We start from the raw sequence: 12,676 nt of genomic DNA, 5'->3' as shown, positions 1-12,676 counted from the left end.
GAGCTTTTGTAAACATAACTGTGGTCATGTCGCTCACATGCTTAAAACCTTCCCATTTCTCTCAAGTTAAAGTTCAAAGTCTTGTATAGGACCCCATCTCGGTCCTGCCACCACTTCTCTTCTCTTTGTTTTTGTTTGTTTGTTTTTTGTTTTTTTGTTTTGCTTTTGTTTTTGAGATGAAGTCTCAACTCTGTTGCCCAGGCTGGAGTGCAGTGATGTGATCTCAGCTCACTGCAACCTCCGCCTCCCAGGTTCAAGTGACTCTCCTGCCTCAGCCTCCCAAGTAGCTGGGACTACAAGCACATGCGACCACACCTGGCTAATTTTTGTATTTTTAGTAGAGACAGGGTTTCACCATGTTGGTCAGGCTGGTCTCGAACTCCTCACCTCAAGTGATCTGCCCACCTCAGCCTTCCAACATGCTGGGATTACAGGTATGAGCCACTGCACCCAGTCACTTCTCTTCTGTTTCTACTTAGTCCCATGACTTAAATACCATCTCTGCACTATAGAGTCCAAATTTCTACCTGTAACCTTGATGTCTCCCCTGGCTCCAGACTCAGTTACCTGCTGCACATGTCTAATAGGCACCTCAAACTCAACATACCCAAGATTGAACCCTTGATTTCCCCCTCCCAACTCCAAAACCCAAACCTCACCTGCAGCTCCTCATTACGTAAATGGTACTGCCAGCTGCCTTTCCTTCCTGCACACTGCACTTCTACTCTGTCAGAAAATTTCATTGGTTCTCCCTAAGCACCAGGACTTCTCATTGCCTGCACCTCTGCCCCTGGTCCAAGCCGTTCTCCTCCCTCACATCATGAGTGCTGCAGTGGCCTCTAAATTAGGATCCACACTACTATCTTGCCTTCTGCAGTCTGCCTTCCACACAAGAGCCAGATGATCTTTTCAAGGCAGGATCCCGTGTCCACCATGGCGTCCACTTTCAAGTGGCTCTTCTCCACATTTTGAATAAAATCCAGACTCCTGTTCCCATGCCCTTCACAAGTTGGCCCCTGCCCACCACCTAAAGCCCTACCACACTTCCCATTGATCACAGACCAGTTTCAGTGGCCTCTTTGCTCTTCCTCCTGCACAGGAAGCTTGCCCCCACCTTAGAGCTTTGCTGTTGCACCCTATCTGAAATGCTTTTCTCCTGGATACCTTGAACCCTGAATTCCTTCAGGTCTCTGTTCAAATGCCACCTCCTCTAGGAGGCCCTCCCTCCCTGACCACTCTATATTAATTAAATCCCCAGCCTCATTCTGTTTCCTCTTCCTTACTTTATTTGCCTTCAGAGCACTTCTCACTTGACATTGCATCATTCTCTCCCTGTTGATTGGTTTGTGATCTTGCTGTCCTGCTGCCTGAGGCAGGAGCATTGTTTGTTGTACTCACTGCTCTATTCCCAGCACCTAGAGCACTGCCTGGCACATAGTAGGTTCTTAGTAAATGTTTATCAAGCTAATGAACTATAAATGTTGTTCACCACAATTTACCCATCACCCAGTCAGAGCCTAACACACAGTAAATGCCCAAGAAAAATTTTTAACCAGAGGACAAACGAGGGGCCAGCTTCATTGTAGCATTGGCCTTTAGTGTGGCCTGTGTACATTTTGCATGGAAAAGGTGTTCCTGAGATCTGTTATAGTAAGTGGAAAAAAATGTGTAACTTGACAAAGGGGCTGGTCCTACTTTAGGTATGGGCTGTGAACCCCTGAACTTTAAATTTCTCATATTCTCTTTGCAAATTGGTAAATGAAAACCAAAGCCAAAGGACAATACTCGTGAACGCACTATAGAAAAGGCCCTTGCTTTTCGAACATCCCAGTTAGTCATTTGGCACAGAGCACGAGGCCCGCCGTCCAACACAAGCCAGAGGCTCTGGCAGAAAGGGCTGCCCAGCCAGTCATGGTCTTCAGACCAGGAGGGCGCCATAGGACCTGCAGCACAAAGCTCAGCTTGGCTTCAGAGTGGATTGGATTTTGCTGTTTCCCTCCCAGCAAGCAATTCCTCTTATTCTGCTTTATTTAGAGTAATATTACAACTTATTCCAATTCTCTGGGCTCACACTATTTGAGGGCAAATGCAGGCAGCCTAGGGCCAGGATGAAGCCAGCCAAGTACACACACACTGCCAACCACCTCTAGAGTAATCATAAGGTCCCAGTTCATATTCCACCATGTTCCGTGTCCTCGGGACATGTACTCACCACCTGCCCTTTAGCTGCTAACTTTGGAGACTGCCAAATGCTTTGCCTAAGCAAGTTCCTCAGTTGCCCTGCCCCAACTTCTGTGTTGATGCAAGCAGCAAAACTCCGATCCAGGGCTGTACAGACAAAATTGTGATGACCAAAAAGTGCTTGGAAACTTCCATTCTTTTTTATTTTCCCTCCTCTTCCTCCTCCTTCTCCCTGTTTTCTCTTCTTCCTTCTTTTCTCCCTCCTTCTCTCCTCCTCTCTTTTTTCTTCTCCTTTGCTTTGGTTGTTTCCTGAATAGCTCTCTCTTTTTTGTGCAGCAAAACATACCCACATGGTTTTGCCTTTGGTGAATACTTGCTTTGTGAAAGCTATAAAATGACAAGCCAAAGCTCAGTCTCCACAGTTGAACCCAAAAGCATGGTGGAGGGAAAGGATTTTTGTCTCCTCTTTGAGGTGCTCCACTATTTTCCTTAAAAAGCTGGCCGCCTATCCACCCTTAGATAGGTGTTGAACTAATTCCAGACACTGAAGGAAATTATTGTCTTCTGAAAAGGCATTTTATCAACAATGTCATTTCTTCCTTTCTTCCCTTATGATTCACAGAGCAGTACGTACTCCTCAGAAAGTATTTGTTACATATGTTTTGTTTAAAAATAAACTTCAGAGATTTAATTATGGCTACTTAAAATGAAGATATTTCTAAGCAAATCTGGCCTGAGCCAGTATACCTAGGCCTATAGTTGAGTCTTTGCCCTGAAATGGCTTGAAGGTTCTGAGACATTAGCTGTTTTAAATTGGAACAAGCTGTGACTTTCTTTTTTCTCTCTCTTAATCAGTACCAGGGCCCGAATCCAAGTACAGCCATTCAGTAGCCCATAAATGTTAGCTCTCCTTGGTAAGTGAAACCAAAACCCTGCCAAAGCCATACAGATTACCTTCTGGGCAGTGGATTGCCTGTTTCTAGGCTTTTCTGCTCCTGCAACTGAACATACAGACTGAAATTTTCATCCATCACTTATTATGCAGTCACACAGAGATGCAGATCCATTCAGCTCAGCATCGCTAGTGCTGTGAGAAATGGGGCAATAATTCTGACTAGGCTCTGGAAGGACTCAGAGGGGGAAGGAACTGGCCCTTGAAGCCTCTCGAGAGGTCTGTTAGATCCTGACAGGTGGGTAGCAGGAAAGAGGTGAGTGAATCTAGGTGCACTCAGGAAGGAAAAACGGAGGAGTTTCCCAGAAGTCTATGAGAAAGAGGCAGGAAGTAATCTGGGGTCCAAGTGGACCAAGTTTTGCCAATAGTGCAGTGAACCATGCACTGTATGTGTGTCATGCATGGCAAGCCCCCCAAAGTCTGCTTTGACAAGGAAAGCAGTACCATCTCTGGCAGCCTGGGATTGAGGTGATTCCAGAAGCAGGAAACATTTTTTGAAAGCTGCTATAAAAATCTGAAGGAGCAGCACAAAAATTAAAATATACACATATATACACACACACACACACACACACACACACATGCAAATTAATTAACTAAAAGAATGGCACAGAGGGCTCTGCACCTCAGCATTAGCAGTGGGGATGATGAAAATGTGCACCAAGCCATCAATGCTGAAATAAATGTTCCCATGTGTACATTTCTTTAAGAACGGCCACCTCTTAAGCCTTCTCCAGCTCACTCCATCCCCTCCCTCTCTCTTCCCAGGACCAGCTCTCAGAGCCCCGCTCCCCAGCCAATGGCGACTATAGAGACACTGGGATGGTTCTTGTTAACCCCTTCTGTCAAGAAACACTGTTTGTGGGAAACGATCAAGTATCTGAGATCTAACTACAGCAGGCATCGCTTTGCCATTCCTATTTTTCGTCTCTAAATTATAAATATACAAATATATATATTATAAATATAACCTTTGTGTAACCCTGACTTAATGAGAAACATTTTGAGCTTTTTTTCCTATCAATTGTCAACATCTTTTTTACAAGTGTGGTTTAAAAAAAAAAAACTTTACAGAATGATCTGTGGCTTTATAAAATAAAGGTATTTCTAAGCAAAGCAGTTGCATCGATTGCTTCTCTTAATAACCATTCTTGAGCACCTGGGGATCCCAGGAACCCTAGTCAGGTGCGGTGAGAGACTGACCTCCTGTAGAAGCTGATGTTACAGTGGTCAAGCACACGATTCTTTGAGTGATTCTTAAAGCTCTGGTTCCTCTTGATTTGGTATGACCCCATTTCCTCCCTTCTCATATGCACACCTGTAAAGGGAACTGGGCCGCCTGCGGGGAAGACGGCAGACTCATGCACAGAGCAGGAAAAGGGAACATCTCATCACCTCTGAGGATGAGTGCCCTGGAGCCTTATGACAGCACCACTGGATGTCATGTTTAATTCCATCCAAGTTGTGGACAGCAGGCAGGAGCTTGGAGCCCTCAGGAATCCATGGAGGACATCAAGGCATCCCAAGGCCGTGTCCCCCTAACGTTACTTCTGCTGCTAACAACAGGACTGCCTTTCCCTGGTGGGAAAATGCTCCCTTTATGGCCATTCCTGTATCCCCTCCAACACCCACATCTGCATTAAACACCCGTGCCTTTCTCTTGGAGAGGATTTAGATGCAGATCCCGGCCCTGGAGCTTTAAAATGCTTGCCCTTCTTCAAGGATCAAATGTTTATTGGGGTTCAGCTTTGTTTTCTCAAAACGCCATGGTATTGTGCCCCTGAGGAATACGTTTATCTAAGAAGCTTTGAGGTAGTAGAGTGATAATTTTTGAAACCTTCCTCCTGCAATCTTTAAAAAAAAAAAAAAAATCCAAGCAAATCGTTTGGGAGACGACATTATTATACTCCTACTTGGCACTGCAAACCTGCTCGCAGCACCAGCCGGTGGACTTGCCATCCAGCTCGCAGCTTCCGCTGCTCCCCTTGTTCCCAGCCGGCTGGCTGCCTCCCCATGCTGTGTCCAGCACGGCCAACAGGGTCAGACCCTCAGAGATGCCCAAGGGGCTTCCAGAGGTGGCTGCTTCTCTCTTTTTTCCTGATTGTGGCTGAGAGAGATGATTACTGCTTTGACACTTCCTCTCTCTAAAAGAAAAATAGTTTGATAGTATATTTTGGATATAGATGCTCTTATAGTCGGATTGGGAATTGAACTTGAATGTTGGGTCATATGTTTGTGTTGTTGCTGTGGTCTATCATGACTTTTTTCTTTCTGCGTTTTCCTTAAAAAAAGAAAAAAGGAAAAAAGATGGCCTTCAAAATCGTGTTCTCAATGTTGTATGAACCTACTTCACATGAGTTCGGTTGTTGTCTCTCTTCAAAGACTCTTCAGCCCACAAAGAAGCAACTAAATGTTTCTCTAAGTTAATTTTCTAGCATGTTGTTGTCTTACCTTTTTAACCTTACCATAATATTTCTGTTAACTGTTACATTTAATATACCAATGTGTGTGAGTATACAGAGAAAAATCTGTTTGTAAAGTAAAATTTATATATAATATATGTAATCAAAGATACATATGTTATATATACATATGTGGATGTATGATTTATTTTTCCTTTTCCACAGATTTCAGCTACCATGTATATATAAATAAACTTATTTTATTAGCCAGAGGATTCCGTTGCTAATACATTTTGCATTCTTTTCAAGATAAGCTCTAAGCCTTCCTTGAGCAGTACCAACACCACTTTATATCCATCTGTATTTTTCAATCTGATTTAACAGTAAGGTGAGTTTTATGTATGTGACGAGCTAATAGGATTAGCAATTTATCATTTGATAAAATCTTTTTGAACATGTTTGCAGTTTCTCCAAAGTAGACTCATCTTTCATCAGGTCGTTGGAGGCAGGGTGTCAAAGTACATCCCCCCTTCACTCTCCCCACCTCCAGGGCTGAGTGGATTTATATATAAATCTCTTTGGTCCAGAGAAGTCTGAAGCTAACTTGGCCATTGAGTGTTACCATTCTGTAGAGAATAACAATACCTAAACATGACACATTTGTGCACAACTTAATCAGTAGCTTGAACTTGTCATTTAGCCTTGGGCAATACGTCTTGGAATTCACAATAATGCAGATCCTCAGAACCAAGTCAGTGTCACCTGTATAGGAGGCTGTTACTGTAACACAGGCTCGCTTGCCCCTTCTGGGTGCATCGGGGTGGTGTTCACAGCATTAATGCTACGTCTGAATAAACAAGGACACTACTGTCCTTTACTTAATCTGATTGGTTCTTTCATCTGTTCCTCAAATAGCCAACACTGATATTTATAAAATACCTTCCAGGCCATCTCAGAGAGACAAAGTGGAAGACAATAAAGAAAGGAAGGGTTGGAGTGTCCTGGTCAGCAGGAAGGAAGTGCACACAGAGTCTTCTAGTAGGCGACCAGGTTTTTTACCTTTACCTGTGTAACCTCGGGTAGGTACCCTGCTCTCTGGGTGGTGGGCAACAAGGAGGCTCCTAAGTAAGTCACTGGCCCAGAGGTTGGAAGAGGGTGTCTGCTCTCAGCTCTGCTACTTTCTGGACACAGGACCTTCGACAAGTCATTGCCGTTCTCAGGGTCCTCCTCACGTAACAGGATAGTGGCCAACTCTAGGACATATGATATGGTACTTTTGGAACTGTGAGGTTCACAGCCCATATGGCAGTACGTGTCAACCCTGGACCTCCTTCCTCCTGAGGCTGAGTTGAGAATTCCATGAAATAAACTATACGATTAATGCACACACCAGGCTGGATCTGGTATTCACTAGAGGTTGGCTCCCTTCTCCTTCTCTCACCTGAGGTATATTCCTACATTCCAGCATTTGGAAAAATATCCAGCTCTGGGGTTTGGTGACCTGGTTTCTCCAGGGTAAAACTTATATACAGCGGTTTTTAGGTCCATGTTGTCATCCTGGAACTGGAGGAACCTTTCTGACCCTAGAGAATGGATTGAGGTGTGACCCTTGATGGTTTAGTGGATGCCAAGGTCAATAATTAAAACCCAGGGGTGTCATCATATCCTAACTTGGGGCACCGTTGGAGAGCTTCCCAGAAAACACCGTCTTTGTTGTTTTTCTCAGTTTTCCAACAGATGGAGAAGCAGAGGTGTAGGGAATGGCTGGAACATAATGTGTGGGACCTGAATTTGCCCAAGGTCCTTATCTGGTGCATCAGAGACTTGGAGTCTCAGGCCAATGTTCAAACAGTGAGGTCCAGAGGGAGGAAGCATCCTGGCCAACAGCAAGCAGCTGATGAACAGCAGAGGACAGAGATGAGGAGGAAAGGAGAGAGGCGAGGGAAGGACCTGAAGCTGCTGCCAGGACTGAGAGAGGAAACCGTAGGCAAGTCTTTTCTCTTGGGTCCCTGGAGCTGCCTCCTGACACTTTTCATCCTCCATTGCCTGTGTGGACGTGTGTTCACATTCACATGTGCCAGTACACATAGGGATGTAGAAAGCCCCAAAATAGCTAGATTGAGTCCTAGCTTGTAATTCGAGGTCTGGAGCAAGTGATCACCACACTTGTGATCTGAGGTCCTTGAGCCTCAGTTTACTCATCTGTAAAATGGGGTTGCCTGATGCCTGCCTTGCCCACTCTTAGGTAGTAAAATGTACAAACCCAAATGGTCTACCCCCACAGCCTGCACTGATCCAGCCTCCCCCACCACCAGCAGAATAATCTGGGAGGTTGGGCACATGACCCTGCATCAAAGAATGCATGAGTGCCTCTCTGCACACAGCCCTGGGCAGCGCCCTCTTCTCTTTCAGCTCAGTGAATGATGGAAACTCATGGAAGACAGCAGACAAAGCAGCCCCGGGGATAGGGGAGATTCCAGAGAGGCCCATGACCAGGCCACAGGGATGCTGGGGCTGTAAACCAAAAGCCACTGGACTCTGTAAACCCACTGGGCACCACAGAGGCAGAAGGGGTGATGAGCGAGAGGCGAGTAGTAGTGGACTTGCCCACCGGTGCCAGCTCCAGCATGCCCCTCCAGAGGCGCAGGGCATCCTTCAGGGGGCCACGGTCATCAACCTCCCTGGATAGCCCCCCAGCCTCCAGGACCAATGCCATGAGTGGCCTTGTCCGAGCACCCGGGGTCTATGTAGGAACAGCACCCAGTGGGTGCATAGGTGGCCTGGGTGCCCGTGTGACCCGCCGGGCCCTCGGCATCAGCAGTGTCTTCCTTCAGGGCCTGCGGAGCTCAGGCCTGGCCACAGTGCCGGCTCCAGGTTTGGAGAGGGACCATGGTGTTGTTGAGGACCTAGGGGGCTGCCTGGTGGAATATATGGCCAAAGTGCATGCCCTTGAACAAGTCAGTCAGGAGCTGGAAACACAACTGCGGATGCACCTGGAGAGCAAGGCCACACGCTCGGGAAATTGGGGTGCCCTACGGGCTTCCTGGGCCAGCAGCTGCCAGCAGGTAAGTGTCCAGACTGTGCCAAGGGCTTTGCAGAGTGCTGGAAGGGGCTGCTGAGGGCAGGGAGTAAGGTTGTGAGTAGGCTGAGGCCAGAGAAACTGACCATAATGCCCTACACTTTCACACTTAAAATGCTCATGACAACAATGCTACCTTTTACCGAGGTTTACTAGGAGCCCACGCTAGCCCCCATACGTGCACTATCCACTATCGTCTTTACAATTCAAAGAAATGCTATGCAGTGGATCATTCATTGATTGCATTTTTCAGATGAGAAACTGAGGCATGTAATTTTCCCAAGACTTCAAAGCTAGTAGAGGGATGGAGATGAGATTTGAACCTGAATTTTTGTGCCTTCAAAGTTGCATTTGCCCCATTACCCTGAGCTGTCTCAGTCACCTTTACTGTTGAGAAGGGATTTTTACAGTTATTATCCAGTCAAATACCACTGGATGGATGTGGTATTAAGAACAATGAATAAATGGAGGTGTGTTCCTGTATCCACCTATAACCACGCTGTTCAATAGAAATATGAGGTACATTAGTAATCTACAAGTTTCTATTACCCACAGTAAAACAAGTAAAAAGAAGCAGGTGAAGTTAATAGTATAGCTTACTTAACTCTATATGTCCAGAATGTTATTTCAACATGTAATCAATACAAAATATATGAATGAGATAATTTACATTCAAGTAGAACTTTCTGCATGATGGAAATATTAATATCTTATATCTACACTATCCAGTCTGGCAGCCACTAGCCAGATATAGCTATCAAGCACTTGAAATGTGGTTAATGAGACTGAGGAATTGTGTTTTTATTTTATCTAATTTTCATTAATTTAAATGTAAACAGCCATGGGTAGCTAATGGCTATCTTATGGGACAGGGAAGGATGCAGAGGTTTCATCTTTCTCCCTTGCTTGGTCAGCCCTGCTTTTCCCACTCTCCAGGGTGATTTCTGCAGAGTCTGGAGCTCATCCATCATGTCTGGCCTGCAGCCTGTAGTTCTAATGCTGGGACTCCAGCCAGCATTGCACCTCTCAGCTGGTCCCTCTGTGGATGGCTGCCTTCTCTCCTCGTCTTTCTCTCCAGATGCTGGTCTTGGGATCACTCTGAGCAAAATCAGTCTCTAACTGACCAGGGACTGCCAACTCAGACCCTTGGCCCCCTAGAGTCCAGTATGCAGCCTCCCAAGAGGAAGTCACAAAATTTTATTTGTGTGTAGCTGGGGGATGCTAAGCAGGTGCACACAGGGACTCCCCATTTGCCCCTCCTGCCTCTCATTTCATCCCAGGATGCTTCTCCTGCACTGCTCTCAGTGCCCACTGACAGCACAGAGTGCATGATGAACAGCACCATCCTCTCAGGCTCTCCCCCGGTGCTGCTGCTCTGCTTGCATGCATCTGGGCTGCGAGGGAGAGCCATCTTAGAATAGTCCAGGGCCTTAATGCCTGTCAAATCTAAGAGGCAGCCATTCCTCCAGGATTCTTCACAACTGTCCAAATATTGTGCCATAACAACCACCAGAACATCACTAGATACTCCAATATGTCAGCATCTGCTGGACAATCGCTTGCACTCAGATGCCACACAGACTTGTCAGGAGAAATCAGGTGTCCCAATGGCTAGGCTAAAAAGTAGGGCCACAAAACTTAGTTTATACTCAATAGATACCGACTTGCTCTGGCTCCAGATAGCTACAAGAGCGTTTGCAACATACTGACTTCTCTGGGCTTCAGTTTCATTATCTACAAAATGGGTATAATAACGCTTAGATATTTCTGCAAATCCACAGACAAATAAGATGACTGGCTCCTGCCTACCTACAAGTAGAGTACAGACTAGGAAGCTCTAAAATCCTGTGAGAGCGCCACAGCCACACACCAAGACACGTGACCTCTGTAGCTGAGGGCCAGGGTCCCACATGGGCTCACTTTCCTCTTCAGTGATTGTAAATGAGGTCCTGGGTATGAATAAAGTTCTCTTTTTCTTCTTTCTTAAAAAATTCATGGACTTGAAGCTAGAGTTAGACCAATTGATAAAATGAAGTTATTCTTTTTTTTTCTTTTTTTTTTTTTGAGATGGAGTCTCATTCTGTCACCCAGGCTGGAGTGCTGTGGTGTGATTTTGAGTCACTGTAACCTCAGCCTCCCGGGTTCAAGCGATTCTCCTGCCTCAGCCTCCCGAGTAGCTGGGATTACAGGCGCATGCCACCATGCCCAGCTAATTTTTGTGTATGTTTAATGGAGATGGGGTTGCACCATGTTGACCAGGCTGGTTTCAAACTCCTGACCTCAGGTGATCCACCCACCTCTGCCTCCCGGAGTGCTGGGATTACAGGAGTGAGTCACCGTGCCCGGCCTGGAGTTAATATATCTATATTGCACAGCCCAGCCTTTCAACCATATTAAGCTCTATTCCATTAAGAAGAACAAAAGAAAACTCCATAATTGAGAAATACTAGTTATTTTTTTGGTCAATCTGGCCTTGCGGAACTGCAGGAGGCCCCCACTAGGTCCCCACCCCTTTCTAGGCCTAGAGGAAAGGCCACCTCCCAGCCGAGTCATTTCACAAAGTGCTGCCTTCGTCTCACCTGGGGTCAGAGGCAGCCACTCTGCAGTCCTGGGCTCCAGAAATCCAGAGCTCTCTCCCTCTGCCCTCACTTAGGCCTCTCTGGCCGGGACTTCATACCCACCTTTCCAGACTCTGGGCTCTGGTGTTCTGTGCTCCTCACAGCACCCCTTATCCCTCCCGTTTCTCCACCTGCAGCCGCCTCTTCCCCACCTTGTCCGTAGAACTCCTCCTCGTCCAGAAGCCCAATTCCATGCCAACCCTCTGTGACTCCTCAGGGCCTGTGCAGGGCCTGAAGCCTCAGAGCAAGCTCTCAGCAACTGAGCCCCGAGTTAGCACCTAGAGAGAAATTCAACCTCCTTAGCCTGGGCCCCAAACAGAGAATCCAAGAGAGGCCTCAGTCACTCAAGAGCAGGGTGGGGATGTCCATTTCAGTGGCACTTTCTCGGATCAGGCTGGAGCAAGCAGTGGGGAAAGTTCAGAGCAACAATTTCCACAAATGTTTGGGAAACAACATTCCCCTGCTTTTCAGAGGCGGATGAAAGAGTTGGAAAGGAGATGGGCTCTCCTCCCCGCCGCCACCACCCCAGCTGACACAGAAAGCTCCTGGGGCCGTTCTGGGGAGTGGGGGCCCCCTGTCTCCTGGAATCTCCCCACAGCCTGTCTTATCACCACCAAGAGGAGACAAAGACAGGTTTTCAGAAAAACTAGGAAGAGAAGCCAGGGGGAGGGAAACCATTGCTGTCACTGTGCAGAGAGCCGCACCATGGAAAGCAACACAAAACTAGGGCTCACACCACGGCAGAAGCAGGAAGGCCGTCCCGGGGAGGGGGATCTCCATCCTTATCACTATGTAAGCTTGTGGCCAGGGTTGGCTCCACGGGTGCACCGCCAGTGAAGTCTCATCGGGCCCTGCACTGGAGTGCAGCGACGCCATCAGAGATCACTGCAACCTCAAGCTCCTGGCCTCAAGAGATCCTCCTGCCTGGGCCTTCCCAAGGGCTGGGATTATAGGTATGAGGCATTGCGCCCAGCCAATAGTTTTATCTTTGAATTTGTGTTTTGAAAGTGAAGTCCGGTGGGACAACGGAGCATGAACCAGGGGCTCTTGAATGGTCCTACCTCCCTCCGTCTCCCTACAACGTGTTCTTGGCCCACCCCTCTGCCCTGGGATGCCCCTGGGTGGCAGCAACTGGAGGGAGAGGGCAAGCCTCTTGCCCACCCCCGACCCAGGTATCTACAGATGGCACTGAGGTCGTAATATTCTTGGGGGTTATCACCCCATCCCTACCAGCAAGACACGGCACATCAGCCCAGTGGCCAGTAAGAAAGGCACCACAGCTGCTGGTGGGGTGCTCACATGCCCAGAATCATGGAGCGAGGCCTCTGGATGCCTATAAAGGTCTGTATGAGCATCCCCATGCCCCAGGGAGTGGAAAATTAAATAGCAGATAAAAATTACCATAACAAGTTGAAACATGACAGAAGAAAGGAAAAGCATTACA

The 12,676-nt window shown here is 47.1% G+C and overlaps 2 protein-coding genes across 4 annotated transcripts in view; both read left to right on the top strand.

The window, feature by feature from the left end:
- The window catches only part of TMEM108 (transmembrane protein 108), a 359,338-nt gene extending 353,528 nt beyond the window's left edge, over nt 1-5,810 (top strand). For all 3 annotated transcript variants that reach the window (XM_011958207.1, XM_011958206.1, XM_011958208.1), the window contains one exon: nt 3,902-5,810. In XM_011958207.1, coding sequence (XP_011813597.1) covers nt 3,902-4,024 — 123 coding nt within the window. In that variant the 3' untranslated portion in view covers nt 4,025-5,810. The remainder of the gene's footprint in view (nt 1-3,901) is intronic.
- A 2,169-nt stretch (nt 5,811-7,979) lies between these two features.
- BFSP2 (beaded filament structural protein 2, phakinin) overlaps nt 7,980-12,676 on the top strand; it is a 65,344-nt gene continuing 60,647 nt past the window's right edge. Inside the window, exon 1 of the mRNA XM_011958205.1 lies at nt 7,980-8,600. Coding sequence (XP_011813595.1) covers nt 8,112-8,600 — 489 coding nt within the window. The 5' untranslated portion in view covers nt 7,980-8,111. The remainder of the gene's footprint in view (nt 8,601-12,676) is intronic.

Source organism: Colobus angolensis, unplaced genomic scaffold, assembly GCF_000951035.1.
Source record: "Colobus angolensis palliatus isolate OR3802 unplaced genomic scaffold, Cang.pa_1.0 Scaffold46, whole genome shotgun sequence".
NCBI lineage: Eukaryota > Metazoa > Chordata > Mammalia > Primates > Cercopithecidae > Colobus > Colobus angolensis.
Note: the sequence above shows the minus strand (reverse complement) of the source record. Positions and strands in the feature narration are given on the sequence as shown.